The 18,576-nt window shown below is 38.8% G+C and overlaps 1 protein-coding gene across 4 annotated transcripts in view; it reads right to left on the bottom strand.

The window, feature by feature from the left end:
• Positions 1-555: 555 nt before the first annotated feature.
• Positions 556-18,576, bottom strand: part of tspan17 (tetraspanin 17) — a 31,110-nt gene continuing 13,089 nt past the window's right edge. Inside the window, exons 2-9 of one of the 4 annotated variants that reach the window (XM_047353490.1) lie at positions 16,483-16,533; positions 13,872-14,018; positions 12,977-13,147; positions 12,464-12,589; positions 7,981-8,028; positions 6,623-6,739; positions 5,096-5,190; positions 556-4,232 (exon numbers count right to left, since the gene is read on the bottom strand). In XM_047353490.1, coding sequence (XP_047209446.1) covers positions 5,125-5,190; positions 6,623-6,739; positions 7,981-8,028; positions 12,464-12,589; positions 12,977-13,147; positions 13,872-14,018; positions 16,483-16,533 — 726 coding nt within the window. In that variant the 3' untranslated portion in view covers positions 556-4,232; positions 5,096-5,124. Of the gene's footprint in view, positions 5,191-6,622; positions 6,740-7,980; positions 8,029-12,463; positions 12,590-12,976; positions 13,148-13,871; positions 14,019-16,482; positions 16,534-18,576 lie in introns of all 4 variants that reach the window. The other 3 variants (XM_047353489.1, XM_047353491.1, XM_047353493.1) reach the window with 3 other exon arrangements.

An 18,576-nucleotide genomic window follows, 5' to 3' on the forward strand; every position in this document is an offset into this window, starting at 1 on the left:
CAACAGGATTTTTTGTGACTGAGCAACAGAAAGTAGGAGTAGTAGATAAAGGTTGATTTTAACACTTTAGATTTTAAAATCAAAACGCATTTATATTCAGCGGCTTTACTCTGATCCTCCTAAATAAAATGCATATAGGACAGCTATTACTTGTACACTTCACAAATCTGGTCTTTACAGGAGTGGCAACAAAATAAAAACCCATTAAAAAAGAATTTAAATTAAAACACAGAAACTGGTCAGAGTTCATACAAGAACTGATGGCACTAAATGCAGAATAATCCTGAAATAAAACCTCTTAGATGCTGCAAAAGACTTTAGACAGTGCTGGAGACTCACCCAAATATACAGCCACAGGTGTGATGGAATGATTTGGATCAAACCATATTGTGTTAGACTGGCCTAGTCAAAGTCCAGACCTAAATCCAATTGAGAATTTAATAATCAATGTTCACAGACACCACCTCACTGAGTGCATTATTAAATGATACAGCAGCATAAGCATTCATGAGTTCGATTTGTAATTATGCAAGTGAAGAAAAAAGAAAACAGGGCTGGTCTTATGTATTCTTTATTATATGAAAGAGCCATGTTGTAACAGAAAATACAGTGTAACAGACCAGAAAAACCCATTTACATTTCTTTGCAAGGCTACACCTCAGAATAGGCATGTACAGAAGCCAAGGAACAGACAGATGCATTTGTAGTATTCAGCTGTAAGCAAGAGAATTAAAAAAATAATAAAAACTTATGAATGCACAAAAAAAGAAAATTTTTGCTGGCCGGCTGTAAAACAAGACATGGTTTCAGCGTGGCTAGGTGGTTGCAAACTGTGTCCATAATCTGCTACGGATTCTGCAAACGCAGACAATTTAACAAAATAACTTCTGTTTACACTTGTATGCCCATCAGATGTCATGTCGTGGTGTAGAAATGTCAGTGCTAATAACCGAGGTACTGCTACTGTTAATATGCTCAGCAACTAATCCGCTGAGCTGCTTCTGTGCTTGGATGTGGGCAGCGTAATGCACACGATGAGGTAAGACTTGTCAATGTGTGATGTGTGGCTCACCTTCGTAAATTAAACGACATACACATATCAACCGCCATTATAGCTGAATCCACAGGGTGGATGAAGATGACGATGTTATCAGAAACGGTTACCTATTAATGCATTTTCAAACCTTTCCAGATATGGAGAAAAAAAAGGTGTTGAAAAACCATCACATACTGTTATACATGCTGATTTAAATGTTTTATGCGTGTTAATTATTCAAAACCCTCAGTGTTTAAAATGTAAAACTAAAATAAAAAAATAAAAATAAAAAACTGTTAAATCTTCATTGGGCACAGGTCTTTATTCACATTCCTGAACTTCATTTGTTTTGTTCACTGTAGAAAGGAGATTTCAAACTGACCATGAAGCTGTAGGTCCATGCTGATAAAGTAAAATGTACATTCATGGTATGCATAAGGCTCCTCCTGGGAATGATTTAATTACCCAGACGGACGGCAGAGAAATTAGGAAGGTGTTTCACGATGCAAGGCCATAACGATAAAGGACAGAGGATAATGAGCATTGCTCTCTCCCCTCGTGCTTTCCGCTACATTAAAGGAATACAAAAGCAGAACAACCCAAAGCTCTAAAAAACCAGCAGACACCACTGAGTCACCTCTGCGTCTGAAATTTGCTGTACCGCAGCTGCCAATTATTACAGCGTTATTATCATTACCGAGGGAGGTGGATTATCGGCGCATTCAGAAAAAGGAGGGCAGGAGTGCTTTTTGTACAAGAGAGCTCTGTAATGCAGCAGACCTGACACTATAAAGTTACATCTGCCATCAGACACCAAATGTTCCTGCATTGTCTAAGTGGGAGAGGTATGAGCCACCACATGCCATCATAGGTGATTAAAAAAGAAAAAAAAGCATGTGTTCATCCTTGCTGTAAATAACATATCAGCTGCCTTAACTCGCGTGAAGGGAAATTAATCATTAATGTGTAAAAGAGGAAAAAAAACATAGAACACGTTTTACTCAGATCTAGAGTGGGAAAGACCAGTTTCATACGTGGTGTTAATAAGAAAATCCACATTTCAAATTTAATGGGCTAATAAAATCCAAAAAATGAAAAATACAAAACAGTATATGCACTTCCATTTATGGACGATATTGTGTTTATTAACAGTACTGCCTGGAAATCTCTCAAGAATAATAATTACACAATGGACAGCTTCTTGACAAAAAAAAAATGTACACTGGAAAAGTGGGTGAGCTTTATGAAATTAAACAGGAAAAGAAGATGGATTTTTCCTCACTCACTAAAAACTCCCTCTGAACAGGTGGAATCTGGGATTAAAGGGAAGCATCAATCAAAGGCTGAGAGAAGCAGACATAACATACTTCGTCCCATCATTAAGACAGATATGTTGAGCAAGGTGTCAACAGCCAGACCACTGAAGAAAATGCGAGTATTGTTTGTGAGCATAAAGTTTATAAAGTAAAACGTGTCCCCTGTTAGTACTTCTATTAGTTGCAGTATTAAATAAATGAATAACCATGCTCTGCAAACATTAACCCTGCATATTTGTTTTTAATAATTAGCTGCAGCAGCATTGTCCCTCAGAGTCTAAACCAAATCAAGAAAGTTTGACTGGAGATACCAACTGGGTGTTTTAACTTCCCTTCCATCCACAACATGTGCAGCATTAACTGACAATGACTTTTTTTTTAACCACCAAAGAAATGGGAGCACTGGTTCATGCCCATGTGAATCAGAGTCACAATGCTAATCAGGACTTACAGCATCAAACCTAAATGATGTTAGAGCTGTGTTTTGAATTAGTTTTGGGTGGTGTCAGTGTGTTAAGTCTCCAGGCTGCTGCTTTCAGACAAGATTTCTCCTGACTTCGTCGTCCTGAGTGGATAAAACACCACATAAACCTTGACATTATGAACTCAGGTTTGAGCGGCAGACTTTGCATCAACCTGTGGTTACCTTTTTTGGTTCATGTATTTATTATTATTATTTCTTTTTTTACATATTTCTCTAAATATAAATGAATATATCTATCCAGAGCTACATGCCTGAACACAACTGATAAAGAAAATGTGTAAAAACCTTGAAACGTGTCCTTTAAGAAAGGCAAATAAAACATTATAGAAAAATATGCCCTTTGTACTCGTGATCATTTCTCTAAAAATGCAGCAGGCACTTATTCACTAATTACTCAAAGATAAACATCAGTTTAACTGAGAGAAGTCATTAAAACCTGATGTCGTCCCACTCGAGGATCTGTGACATCCAAATTCAAGAAACTGTTTTGTTTTGTGTCTTTCCGTCTTTCTCTCCACTGTTTAAAAATACATCAACATTGCAGGCTGCAAATCCGACGTTCTCTGATCGGGTGGCGGTTTGAAGTAAAGGAGCACGTGGGCGAAAGCAACATGTGACAGGTACATGCAGCAGAGGATCAAAAGGTGCTAAGATATTTATTCAACAGACGGACTCAGTGGAGCAGGAAAGTTTTGTGGTTGTGTACCCAGAATATGAATGCCTCTCATCTTTCAGGTGTGTGTGCATAGCATTCAAAACCTAAGTATGCATGTGTATGCAGCAGATCCTGTTTATGCCATGTATCAGAATGACACTGTTACAACCAGAGACAATAGTTAAACACTGCAAATAAAGTACACCATTATCAAATGACCAGGTTATAACTGAAACTGTGCTCACAACTGGATAGCAAGACATGCAAAGTCAACTCGTAAGAGCCAAACAACTTAAAAACAAGACAACATTAGCCGAGGAAACATCCAGAAACGAAAGATTCTTTCCAAATCTGTTGTGTGAGATCTCTCACTAGATGGGTTACTGCACTGAGTAGCTAGTAAAAGTTAAAGCAGCATTCATGTTAAAGTGAGAACAGCATGTATTAACAATTTTATTTAACATTTCTTTTAGACAAAATGATGCAACAACTGAATTAAAGATAAATGTAAATTTTAATATTTAATCTTTGTTTGATTTCTTTGTTCAACTGGCACTTCCAACAGAAGGGGAAATAAATTCACATTCCGACTTTCTAAAATGGCATTTGCACTCCAGATGAAATCTCTAGTGGTCAGCTGGTACCATTTGGTCTCCATAAGGATTGGTAACACCAACAAATAGAAGCAATTTTGCAGTTGGCGCCTCTTGAAATCAAACAATGACTTAGGAATATAAGCATCTGTAAGTGGACACAAAATAAAGCATGAATAAAAGATGTCTTCAAACAACAAATATTAATGCAGAGGACAGATTATAAGACAAAAGTGGTAAATAAATCAAGAACAAAAGGCCCCAAACCAGTAATCCCACATCCCAAAAGGATGCTCAGATATAACCAACAATCTCTAGCATTAAACCCCTTTCCTTATATGGCACTGACCTACAGGTTTTAACCAGACCAAGCAACTCTAATAAAATAAACCTCCATCAGAGAATCAACAAATGTTACAATCGCTAAAGGGCAAACAAGGTATCATCCAAAGAACTGCCCTGCTTTACTGCATTCAGTTGCTTCATCTATCTATAGCTGACACTGATGGGGTGAAAATAAAGATTTACCTTCACCTGGTGGCAGAAAGAACATATCATTGGCCAGGTCCTGAGGTATTAGGGGGGCAGACAGGATAAATTTAATATAGGACACAAACACAGGAAAGTAATGGCACTTTTTTACATTTGAATAAAGTCTTTGATGCTTGAACTGTAAAAGGAAACTGTCAATTTTCCTTGGTTTATTGTTTTCATCACCTTACTTCCGTCCATGGCTTCCCAGCTGACAAGAGGGCCTTTGTGCAACCGTGTGGCATAAATACATTTGTCCAAAGAACAAAAACAAAAATTTTTAAATCCACTCTCAAGTAGGCAGCTCTGTCTTCTTTTATATTTGGGTTAAACTCTGTGCTGTTTGGTTTGCATTGAATATGTTCCTTCCCCATTTCAAGTGTCACTGAAGAACAGGAAAATAAACTTTTTTGACTGTACGTTTGCAAGTATGTTGTCTCTCCATCCATATCTGGATGGTACTAAGTGTGCTGCAATGACCTGGCTGGGCGTGCGGGATGGGGCTCATGTCACCAGCTGGCTTTGACAGCCTTGACATCACTCATCAGGTTCTGAGCGAGGCAGATGCCAAAAATCTGGAAAACAGCCACAGGAGACATTTAGTTGTAAGGCATCGCACAACTCCAGTACCAAAAAAGCTGGAACAATGTGTAAAATGGAAAGAAAATTCAATTCAACCAGTGAGCTTCTCTGAAAACTAGAGTACTACATAAGATCAATTAAAAAAGGATTTTTAATAAAGAAATGATATGCCCTGTGCAACCACGTCACTGACAGTTGTCCAGCTGACAGTCAATGACACTCCACAAGTAGGGTTAGCCACAAAAGATGCTGGTTGTTCAAAGAATGCTATACCCAATTATGTTAAAGGAAAGTTAAGTAGAAGGAAAATAAGTCAAAATGCTGCATAGACGACAGGGATAAATGCAGCCTTGAGAGGTTTGTGAACCATATTCCATTTAAGAAATGTTAGGAGACACAGACACAACTAGGAAATGGGCTACAATCTTTGTATTCCGTGTTAAACCATTGCTGAACCAGAGACAATGTCACAAGAATTGTACCCGAGCTAAGGAGAAAAAAGCACTGGACATTCGCTGTGGTTCTATGTTCCCCTGTATAGATTAAAGTAAATTTTACATTGCATTTGTAAATCATTGTCACAGAGTCAGGAGGAGTGGAGCAGAACACAATAAAAGCAGCTTGAAGTCCAGTGGGAAGTTTCCACAGTCAGTGGTGAATTAGGGGTGCCACGTCATGTACCTGTGTTGGTCTACTGTGTTTTATCAAGTCCAAAATCTACACAGCCATCTGGCACCTGCACACACTGCCACTGTTCTTGACTGGCCAGCAAATTGGCAAGACCAATATCCTATAGACAATATATGGGATGTTGTCCAGAGAGAGGTGTGAGACATCATAACCGGCAACGCAGACAAGCTGAAGTCTCCCATTACACCTCAGCAGAGCCACAGACGGATCGCCTCCTTGCAACGCTGCATTGATGCAGTAATTCATGCAAAAGGAGACCCTAAGGTTCTAGGTGGATATATAATACAGTAGATGGGAGCAATTTTCAGTCACCTGACATGCCTGCATTAAAAATGTATTATTATCTATTTTTTTAAATTCATACTACATAATAATAAAATTTTCTGAGAAATTGGATTTTAGGTTCCCATTAGTTCTAAGCTATAATTATATAATTTAACAGAAAAAACATGTTGAAGCTATATAATATACAATTTTCACTCTTTGAATTAAAAAATTAAATAAATGAACTTTAAATTTGATATTCTAATTTATTGAGATGCAATTTGATAGAACTACTGTAGTGGAGTTGAGGTTGTAACTGCTTGAACTGAAGAGGCCTGATGTAGCACACTCTCACCACTAAGTGGCAGTAATGACACAAAATCACAATGAATCTAACATGAGTTTAAAACAAACACAAATAACCCCCATTTTATCTGAAGTGAATGTTTGGAGGAAACAGAGACACATTACCTGCAAAAGTGCAATACCAACAAAGATCCCAGCTACAATTATCAGGTTGTCCTGAAGCCACTTCTCAAACTGCCCCACACACCCCTTGGTGTAGATGTCTTTCTGCCGGTCCAGATCCTTTTCACAAACAAAACATAACACATAATTAGAATAACAAAAAACTCTGGACTTAACCAACTGACATTTTTTAGCATAACTGATAGAGTCACAGGACTTTAGCTGTCTCTGATTCATTTAAAAGAAAAACTGGAACTGCGACCATCAACGGCTGGCCCAAACAAACATAGGAAGCACTTTGCCCACTGATCCCTTCACTGTTTAGGATGCCATACCACAGCAGAAGAGCTGAGTCACACTTAATGATTTCCACATAGCTAGGACTGTTTGGAGAACATGAAGCTAGTGGCTGATGACCCTGCCTGGAATAAGCAAACAGTGGGAATCTTTTTCCTCATACCAGACGTCTCTGTCATCTCGTTGAGCCGATGATTTACATTTAGAGGGAGAAAGCTAAAGGTGTAATTTACTGCTGCTATGACACCAAAGAGAGGGGTAAGAATGGGCGCCTCCATACAAAGCTTCCTTGTCAAGTCAACTTGGCTAATTATTTGTTCTCTTGCAAAACTCAAAAGCTAGTTTTCAGCCAATGAGGAGTAAAGAGAGGTTACTGGCAGCCAATAAAAAAAGCAGGGAACACAATGTTATTCTGCCTGTGAACTTCCTCTGAAGCTATTTTGGCTCCCTTCCTTTGTTGTTCCCCTGTCCTCCACATGTCTCCTGCTCTTCCTCATTCCCCACCCTGTGCTTCCTGAGGCGGGCTGCACAGGAACTCTCTGCACATCCCTGATAGTTTCACTGGTCAGCACAAGAGCACAGAGAAAATTAATCCATATCAACTCTGTGGCAGGTGGTTCACAGTACTGCAGCTTGCCTAGCAACAGCAATCTTTGTGACTGCAGTGCAGTGAGTTGTAACCACCACACCCACACATGGTGGAAAAGGGAACGGACTGGCATAACCCACAGAGCGGCCAATTACAGAGTGGAGTTAGGCTCCTCTATGGGCTAAAACTGGAGTCTAATTATCCCTGTTAGAAGAACAATCTGTTATTACAGGGAAGAAGCATCCATGAGAGTCTGTGTGCTTATAAACCCTTTACATTCTCTCCATCTGCTAGGACAGCTTTTATTTAATGTCTACTAATCCATTTTTTTTTTACTGTAAAACAGAAAAAATCCTATATTATTCCTTTAAAGCAGACAATACCTGATTTAACTGCCTTTTAGTAGTATGTTAGTCATTAGGCAATTAGCGAAGATCAAATAATCATGAATACAGAGACCAGCCAGAATACAAACCCCTTGAAGCCGGATATCATAACCACACTGCGTGTTGATGACATCCTCCTACAGAAATAGGATAAAAAAAAGCACAAAAAAAAAGATTGATTTGAATTATTTCGATGCTGCATTTTTGCTTGTTGCTCAAACGATTGAACACTTGCTAAGTTTGACAAAAATAAACAAGTAGCAAAATACTTTTTTTTCGGAGTGTTCACCAGGGATGTCAAAGAACAGATCCGGGATGAGATTTTCAAGGTATGATAACCTTGAGCAAGAATACCACAGTTTTATAGGTATTACGAAATAAGTACTTTGTACTTAAGGATTAGGTCTCATCTGTCCTGAGATCTCTGGTAGTGGAAAAGGGGAGCAGCTCCAGGTTAGGAGTCACTTAAGCGGAATATCGAGAAATAATGCAAGTGGAACAGATGTTTTCATTACGTTTCCCATTGTTGCTAAAATATTGACAGTTTGATTATTAGAGTTAAAATATCAGTTTTGATTCTGATATACGGACTTAAGTAAATGAAAGAATAAATACCATCTAAACATAGCTGTATTTTTAAAGTACTCATTGTGAAGAATATTCAACCTTTCTGCCAGTCGAGTGTCTGTTCTTTGAACAGCAAAATATTTCCAAACAGCCGAATCTGACTTTTTTTGTAAGTGCCAGCTGACGAGCAGTGTGCAGCAACAGCTCCGTTACTCTATGCTGGAGACAACTGGGGACAACCCCGGTCACTTTCTGTGACATCTCATTAAACTTTAAACATTAAACATTAAACTCATTGACTTTTTAAAACCTTGGTATTTCAGTCATTTAAGATTACATATTTGCTGATACCCACGGGTTTTTGCACGTTTTTCATACTTTTCAGACTGTACGATGTTTTTCACATTTTGTTTTACATTTGAGCACAAACCTATAACCTTGAATCTGTTTATGAAAATCTGGTCTTATCTGTGGATTCCACAAATAATGAAACAATACAATGCTGAAATTAGTCCTTGGAGCGTGATATAGAGCCATCGTTCTGCTTTTATCGAATCTGGACTAACTTAGATCAGCTCTATTTCAAAGTGTTTAACTTGTAGATTTTTTAAATAAGTAATGAAGAAATTTTAGACTAAATGCTTGTACAAAGATTGATCCCATCATTTCGTTTGGAAAAATTTGCAGTTTTAGTGTTTTATTTGGCATTTTAGACCAAGTTCATCAGCTCCAGTTCAAGCAGAATTTAAAATTATAGATTATAGTTTAGAAAAAATTGCCATTTGTTTTATTTTTGAATGAGTGTAGAAACCCTGGATATGGAGGCTTGATCTGATACCTGCATGTTATTCAGGCACAGAATTGCACTCTATGTACCATATGTACAAAAACGTTTTTAATTTCAATGCATCTCATATGATTGAGATGTCAGTAGCACTGTGCACAAGTTTAAAGGACTCGTAGTAGTCAGTTATCGTCCTATGAGTAGCATCTGCTCTCTGTGGTGCTGCATTGTGAGAGGAATCCTTCATGCACAACCAATGGAAGTGTAAAGCAACTTGTGTTCGGAAGCTCCATATCGTCCATCACATTTTTCTTCTTTCATTATCAGGTGAAATTACAGACATGCTTGGTGATTTCTCAATGATTTATACAGTATCTGTTTAGTGTGCTGCACTGTAGGCAGTGACATGAGGAAAACCTCCAACATCCAAATGTCTGTAAGGAAGCCAATAGTGGTGACGTATGACACACTCAGATGATGAAGAATTTCTTATCTTGCTCAAATAAAGGTGTGTCTGCTTGTGTCAGCAGAGGAGAGTGTACCGTAGCTACAGCAGCTCCTAAAACTGCATTTGAGTTGAACTGCTTTTCATTTCTGTTTCTACTTCTTCCACACTTATGCTAATAATATTAGTGGGCACTTTCCAACGCCACGTGTAAGGACAGCTTACGGCTTTTACTGCTGATGGCGTTGGGCGTGCAGCAGATGTAAAACCACAGACAGTAGTAGGAGTTCAGTGCAATCAAATGCTCCAATTACTGATTAGTTTAAAAAGACGTGATCGGGACCTCGAGCCTATACCTGTTCAGATCAGAACATCGCAAGTATTTCCACATGGCCAAAAAGTAAACAAATGGTTCCGCGATTGTTGTTTTTTTTACTGAAGGTTTCTATACATGTAACTAAAAACACTGGCGCACATTCACAGTGAAAAAACAATGGCAAGAATACCTAAATATTAACACTAACTCTCATCTTCATTGATGCATATCTGCCCTTTGTATGAGTTGTCGTGTTTTATGTTTGTGACGGGTTATTTTAATTTTATTCTGACATACAGGTCCTTCTCAAAATATTAGCATATTGTGATAAAGTTCATTATTTTCCGTAATGTCATGATGAAAATTTAACATTCATATATTTTAGATTCATTGCACACTAACTGAAATATTTCAGGTCTTTTATTGTCTTAATACGGATGATTTTGGCATACAGCTCATGAAAACCCAAAATTCCTATCTCACAAAATTAGCATATCATTAAAAGGGTCTCTAAACGAGCTATGAACCTAATCATCTGAATCAACGAGTTAACTCTAAACACCTGCAAAAGATTCCTGAGGCCTTTAAAACTCCCAGCCTGGTTCATCACTCAAAACCCCAATCATGGGTAAGACTGCCGACCTGACTGCTGTCCAGAAGGCCACTATTGACACCCTCAAGCAAGAGGGTAAGACACAGAAAGAAATTTCTGAACGAATAGGCTGTTCTCAGAGTGCTGTATCAAGGCTCCTCAGTAGGAAGTCTGTGGGAAGGAAAAAGTGTGGCAGAAAACGCTGCACAACGAGAAGAGGTGACCGGACCCTGAGGAAGATTGTGGAGAAGGGCCGATTCCAGACCTTGGGGGACCTGCGGAAGCAGTGGACTGAGTCTGGAGTAGAAACATCCAGAGCCACCGTGCACAGGCGTGTGCAGGAAATGGGCTACAGGTGCCGCATTCCCCAGACCTGGGCTACAGAGAAGCAGCACTGGACTGTTGCTCAGTGGTCCAAAGTACTTTTTTCGGATGAAAGCAAATTCTGCATGTCATTCAGAAATCAAGGTGCCAGAGTCTGGAGGAAGACTGGGGAGAAGGAAATGCCAAAATGCCAGAAGTCCAGTGTCAAGTACCCACAGTCAGTGATGGTCTGGGGTGCCGTGTCAGCTGCTGGTGTTGGTCCACTGTGTTTTATCAAGGGCAGGGTCAATGCAGCTAGCTATCAGGAGATTTTGGAGCACTTCATGCTTCCATCTGCTGAAAAGCTTTATGGAGATGAAGATTTCATTTTTCAGCACGACCTGGTACCTGCTCACAGTGCCAAAACCACTGGTAAATGGTTTACTGACCATGGTATCACTGTGCTCAATTGGCCTGCCAACTCTCCTGACCTGAACCCCGTAGAGAATCTGTGGGATATTGTGAAGAGAACGTTGAGAGACTCAAGATCCAACACTCTGGATGAGCTAAAGGCCGCTATCGAAGCATCCTGGGCCTCCATAAGACCTCAGCAGTGCCACAGGCTGATTGCCTCCATGCCACGCCGCATTGAAGCAGTCATTTCTGTCAAAGGATTCCCGACCAAGTATTGAGTGCATAACTGTACATGATTATTTGAAGATTGACGTTTTTTGTATTAAAAACACTTTTCTTTTATTGGTCGGATGAAATATGCTAATTTTGTGAGATAGGAATTTTGGGTTTTCATGAGTTGTATGCCAAAATCATCCGTATTAAGACAATAAAAGACCTGAAATATTTCAGTTAGTGTGCAATGAATCTAAAATATATGAATGTTAAATTTTCATCATGACATTATGGAAAATAATGAACTTTATCACAATATGCTAATATTTTGAGAAGCACCTGTAGTTATTCAGCTTTCAGCAGATATGTAAGGAATGGAAGAACATAGTGAAAGTTTGGGTGCAATAGCTCTTCCCTGAAAAATCTGCTATTTAATTAACCTGTGTTCTTTATGAAACATTTGTTTGACAAGAATCATCCTAATGACAAGAGAGTTCAAAGGGCTCATGAAGAACTTGTCTAAATCTTAAATGGGACCTAATTTCCAACTGAAGTATGCTGCAAAATGGTGCATAAAGACTGCTGACAATTTTCTGGGGGGGCTCCTGTTTGACAGTTTTTGTTTGCAGATGCAAGGTGCTATATCAAACATAATAAACAGCTTTTTGGGTTGTTTTTTGCTGGTATAATTGTAGGACCGGATTGTGTCTGCAGGGAATACCATTCTAATCAAAAATTTGTCAACTCTAGGTATTGTCTAATTCTTTTTAAAAACGCTTGTAATTCCAATGTTTCCTTGCTGTGTCTAATCTGTGCTGAGATCTCTGGTGGTGGAAAACGGGAGAAACACTAGGATGAGAACCACTAAAGTGAAATAATGAGAAATAATGCAAGTGAAACAGATGGAGATGTTTTCGTGATGGCAATGAATGACTCACGGCAGGATCTTTGACACAACAGGAGAAGGGGACTCCACAGCGCTCTCTACTGGGATTCTTGTCAGTGCAGTTGAAGTAGATGTTCTGGTTCCAGTCGTCAGGCCCATGAGCTCCACAGCACGACCACTGAGACAGCAGAAACAACAGGCTCAGAGAAAATTCCTGCTTTCTGATCTAAGCTCTTAAGCTCAGTTAGATAGGCAGCTTACTGTAGCTTGTGGGGACTACAGAAAACTAATTGAATCAACCATAGATCTAATCTATTTTACAGTACGTCATCACAGAGCATGGAGTTATGTAATTGGATGATGAAGAGAAGGAATTACAATCACATTAATAATGAGATTTTTTCCAAAAATGTCCTCGCAGCTAAATACTAGGCTGATCTCTATAGTACGTAAAAAACAAGATTGCACAAGAGAAAATTCAGTCTTCCAGCAGGCAGATGAGCAATGCCTAAGGAAGGAAGATAGGTTTTCACATGAATTTCAGTCGATGGGTGTGGTAACTCACATATTCCTGGGCGAAGTCAATGAGATTCTGCAAGTCGATGTCATCGCGATACGCCTTGATGTTATTGTTGATGAAAAAGTTCAGCTGGTCTTTGATCCAGTCCTTGAAGACAAAGGCAAGGATCCCTGCAGTCAGCTCCAGGAAGAAGATCAAACCCAGGAACACAGAGAACTGGAGAGGACAGGACACACGACGGCATGACCACACGTTTACACAAACCAACAGAAAACAATACATCTCTCACATCACGCACAAATAAATCTGTGTAATAAAGATGCACAACGTTTGTTTTGACAGTGTTTCAAACAAATGACCAGGAACGCTTTGATTTTCTGGCATCTTTTATGGCTGGCTGTGGTGCCCGAACTGTAGTGTCAAGCGAGTGTAGCAACAAAGACTCCAGTCCCTCAGGTACTGTTACATTATCCATTTACAGTAAATGCAGGAGACTGGGCTGATGATAAATGCACAAAAGCCACATTAGCTCCTCAGTCTGACGCCTGACTTATTGCTGCTAATGGATATCTGCTGGAGCTAGTAGATGCTCAGAATCGCAGCCAGCAATGAGGCAAATTTGTCTCAGTCAGACACATGCTGCTATCAACACAGCCAACCCCAAATAACCCACCTCAGTGGTGAGGAGATGGTCTTCAATATGAAATATAAAAAGCAAAGAAGGTGCATAGAGAAAATCCTGGAGTGGAAAATGATGAATTTCTTCTCACTGCTTTTTTAATGGAACATATTTATGATGTGTAACCACTCCGAGCATTTGGCAATGGTGAGTCAAAGTGACACCTGCTACCCTGGCAGCCTTACATCTAAGAGAGAGAGAGGGGGGGGGGGGTCGACTGGTTCAAATAGTGCCTGTGCTTCAGAAGAAGAGAGAGCTTACAAATTTAAGCAGTAAGGTGTTCTCTCTGAGGGCTCCGATGCAGCCGGCGAAGCCCAGGACGAACATGACCCCTCCCACGACGATGAAGAGCCACACGGGGTCAAAGCCCCCGAGGTCAGTGATCGACGACAGATTTGACAGCACGCCCTGAGGGAAAGAAAGACAAAAGTGGGAAAAACTCAGATAAAATACTAACTTGATCCATCAAAACAGTGACAAAGTATTGCCTTGACAAAATTCTACATAAAACAGAAACCTTTTAGTGTTTTCATGTTAACATCCAAGAGGTTCACTGTTGCATTCTTCAGAAGTTTTGACACTTATTTCATCAACCTTTTAAATTATGTTGCACTGTTAATAAAATAACGAAAACAAAGGTATAAACACATTCAAGGACTGATATGTGTTTCTCTTCTGTGCATATCCTATTCTCTGAAACCAAACCAAACAGAGCAGCAGTTTCCTGTCAGTCTCTGCTGTGCATCACACCTGCTACTAACTATAATGTTAAAGTGGATTAAAAAAAGTTGAAAAAGTGACGCTATCTAAAATTAGGGCCCTATGCCTTACTCATGTGAAAGAATCAGAGAAAACTGCAATATTTCACAAACAAAACAAATTTTGTGGGAGTAACCTTACTAATCTGGGTTTTCACTACCAATCTAAAAGGGGAGTTTATTACAAGAACCTTTTCCAGGAACCATGTTAGTTTTTTTATCTGCATTCTCTTACTCCTATTGTTTCCATTGGTGGAACCAGGGCAAAATCAGAAAATAAATTAACCCCAGAAAACAGGCCTAGTAGGGAGGCAGAACTTTTGCTCCTACCCTGAACAAGGGGCGAGGTTTTGTGGGAGGCTGCTAAACATTTTTTATTAGTTTAATCTTCCCGGTCATCACCCAGTTCAAACTCCTCCACATATTTTCTGTAGAAGTTGCAGGAGTAAATGATACTTGCCGACACATTTGAACCGTGTCACTCCTGATGAATATCAGTGTTTTGAAGGGTTAACATTCAAATACCTTAACAGAATCAGCTAACCTTGGAGAGCATGTTGAATGAATTCAATGAAGAGTAACGTTCATTCTTTACTTAACTTTAGAGTGATTTTAATACTGTTTAATGGTGTCACCACTGTGAAATAATGTTATTTTTGTAGAACACCTGGTTGTAATCCAAACCGGAGAGCTTTCTCTTCTCCTTTAGGCAATTAAACGTGGGTGTCTGTGCTAGAGACATTCATTTAAAATGTGTTACCTTTACCTTGAGTTCACAGTGACTCTACCTAAGTTATTAACTGCAACTGCAGTGACAGGATGTTTACGGTTACTCACGACCTTTTTCAAGCCATAGGAAATCCTTTAGTCAACTGGATTATGCTGATGCTGACAGTTGCTGCTCCACTCTCTTGTGCATATGCACCAATATTACTATCCCCATTTTCTTTAAGCAAAACGTTTCATGTAGAAAATGTGCAAAAATGGGTATAATTGCACAAATGGTGGAAAATTAAAATTGTTCTCCTAGATTATAATTGTACTCTAAAAAATACATGTTTTAATTTTTGTTGCAGTATCAGACACCGTTACTACCAGTGTGCTTGTTTAGAGGTTAGGTTTGTATGTCTGTCTAGACAAATTAGGGGGCAACTGGAATTAAATATAAACCAAAACACCCACTCAGACCTTTCTTTTCCACCAGGCTGCAAAGGTCCATGTGATAAAAACTTATATTTTATGAAATACCAAAAAAATGAAATCCTATACTGTGAAGTTAAAATGCATTGGGCAAAAAAAATGGTATATGAAACAGGCAATATTACTTTTTTATGTTTTTATGTCAATTGTGGGAAAATAAACTGCCTTCATTAAAGCTTTAGCACATGGCCTTAAACAATAATGTGTCAGGCTCCAAGAACAGATCTTGAAACTAATCACCTTAGTCATTCAGACCCAGATTCACCATTAGGTCTTTCCAGGCGATGCTATTCATCATGCAGCCTAATCCCTATAAATTATTCACACTATTCCACAAAGGTACTCCAGTGCAGCCCTATTTGCACACAGTTCATGACCACACGTTACTAATCGGTACACTCGGCCACGTTGGTGCAGCATTTACGGAACAGACTGGTATAAATTCTTGCTAATTAATGAGCAAAATGGAAGTAGGAAGAAGTTTTGCATGCTGCCACAATCACTGCACATAAAAGGTTAACAGCAAAAGATGACTTCTGTGTTCTTTATTGTGTGCACAGAAAAAAAAGCCGATTCTATGCACGTTTTCCTCTGACAGACTTTCAGACAATATGTTTTCAACTTCTGATGGGTTTGAGTCAAACAAAATAAAGAAATCCATTGCCCAACAAATATCATTTGTTGGGCAATGGATCAAAAACTAAATGCTGGACCAGCATCAGGGGGTGCAGCACCGGTGTTATTCAGTTTCTGTATTCTGTGGAACGGTGCACTTACATTTCACACCACTTTGGGTTTGGGCCTTAACAGCAAATCATATTTTCAGCATTCACTCTAGAGGAATTTTAGCTATGCTGCTGTGGTGATCATTTTGTCCGTTCAGTGTGCATTTGTGTACGTATGTTTATACATACCTTCTCCGCCCATGCCCACAGGCCTATACCCAAGAATGCTGCTCCTAGCAACTGTAAAACAAAGCAGACAGAAGAAGCAAGCCCCACTGTGAAACAGTAAAAAAAAACTCCTGATCACATAACAGTTGAAGAATGTATGAATCAGGTTTGAATGCAAATACATGTGAGGCATTATCTACAGTTGTTTAATTGGGAGGAATTTCATAAAACCCTCTGTTATCAGGCCTGTACTGGGATTGGTATAATTTACAGCCCTGACTCCAAGGTAATGTAGGCAGATAAAAAAAAATGCTTAAGACAGTTGTGCTATTATGGTAAACAGATTTATCCATGTCACCTCCTCCCAAAAAACCTTAACTGATATGTTTTGCTATCAAGGCAATAAAAATTTATAATTGGAGAATTGCCTGATTTGAAATAATTAGAATCTTCTTAAAACTGGCATTCAATTACATAACCAAAACTGGGAAAAAATGCTATTGCAACATGACGTTGTCATTATCTTATTTTATGTACCCCTCTAGTGCTTTTGCATAATGATTTGCAGCACTGTGTCTAGGTCTAGCTTTATAGCACGGTCATAAGCACAAGTCTAAGCTTGCATTACCACAGGGGTAGGTACAGCAGATGATTTTAGGCTAAATCAACTGTTCAGAGGAATAAGGGAGAAAATGCTTCATGGAATGAATGAATGCAATTTTTTGAAAATATTTTTTGGTCAGGTTATTACCATTTCCCACGGTGCAAATAAAGTCCAGAAAATATTGGCGGTCCACAAAGTGAGAAGAAAAACAAAACAAATACTTTTACAAATACAAAGCATACATACTTTATATCATGTGTATTAAATCCAGCAAGTCTGAAGCTGATCCTCCTTCTTGCTCAGAAGATTGCATTTCAATAAATTTATTTATGCAACATAGGAGCAGATTTGTGAATAAATAAAAATACAACAGCACTGCATACAGATACTCTGTAAATGTAAGTTTTCCAATGACTCACATGCTTGGCCTGACAGTGTGAATGGTGGTGATAGGGCATGCTGTGAAAAGAAACCTATGGTTTCAGTAGGACTTTAGCGTTAAAACTTCCTTTGTTATGCGTTTCAATATTGCAAGTATGACAAATATTTCCCAGGCACTGTGGCTCTCTCAATCACTTTAACAGGCCTGTCAGACCGGAGCCAAAGTGAGCCATGTCTGAATGATTGAACGCCAACGCTTTAACAAATAAAGTCATAAACGCCCCATGTCTCGCGTCTAAAAAAGTGTTTTAAGGTGCTTTATGTCTGTTGTTCAGAGAGAGAATCATTACAACCGTTGTTTTCTGTAGTTATAAGGCACTGCAAGCATGTAGTTTAAAGGCTGACCACTTGAGTGTTAAGGAAAACCCTTTGAGTGCTACTCCACTAACCCTGTGAAGTATGAAAGTGGGTTTCAGGTTTTTAACATATGAAAGACAACACCAAAAGAAAAGGAGAACTTACTTGACCACTTTATGTTAACATACAAATTTAGACAAACATAAAAGCAATGCTAACAGAACTCCAAACCAGACTGCACAATAAGTTCACAGGGTTTTTTTCCACTCAATTGCCTATTGACCAAAGAAGGCATTTATAAAGAGTTGATTAAATGCTTCTGTAGAGGTGCAGCTATCAAATATTTCACTGAATAATTCCTTGATTAATCAAGTACTCTGATATTAATGTGTGATGCAAGGTTTTTCTTGTGTTTCAAATTTTTAAACCTACAATAACAGCTGTGTCCAGTAGCAACTTCAAGTTTCGGTTCACAATACCTTTACTAAAAAGCAGTATGAGTTGTATTGGTTCTGGGATGTATTTGTTGCATGGCCAAACTTTGCTTTCATTGATATGCACCATTTTCTGCTAATTTACCTTAAGGTATACAATGATACTGAAAGACTATGGCTGAATAAATATTCACTAAAGAGAAGAACGGTTTTGTTTTAGGACTGAGAAAATGTAAACGTTTTTAAAACACATCCCAGTTTGCATATCCTGCACATATCCTGTCGTTGTTAAAGCCAAGAAACATTACTTTGAAGACAAGAAAGTCTCAACAAGAAAAA

This window comes from Girardinichthys multiradiatus, chromosome 23 (assembly GCF_021462225.1).
Source record: "Girardinichthys multiradiatus isolate DD_20200921_A chromosome 23, DD_fGirMul_XY1, whole genome shotgun sequence".
NCBI classification, from domain to species: Eukaryota; Metazoa; Chordata; class Actinopteri; order Cyprinodontiformes; family Goodeidae; genus Girardinichthys; species Girardinichthys multiradiatus.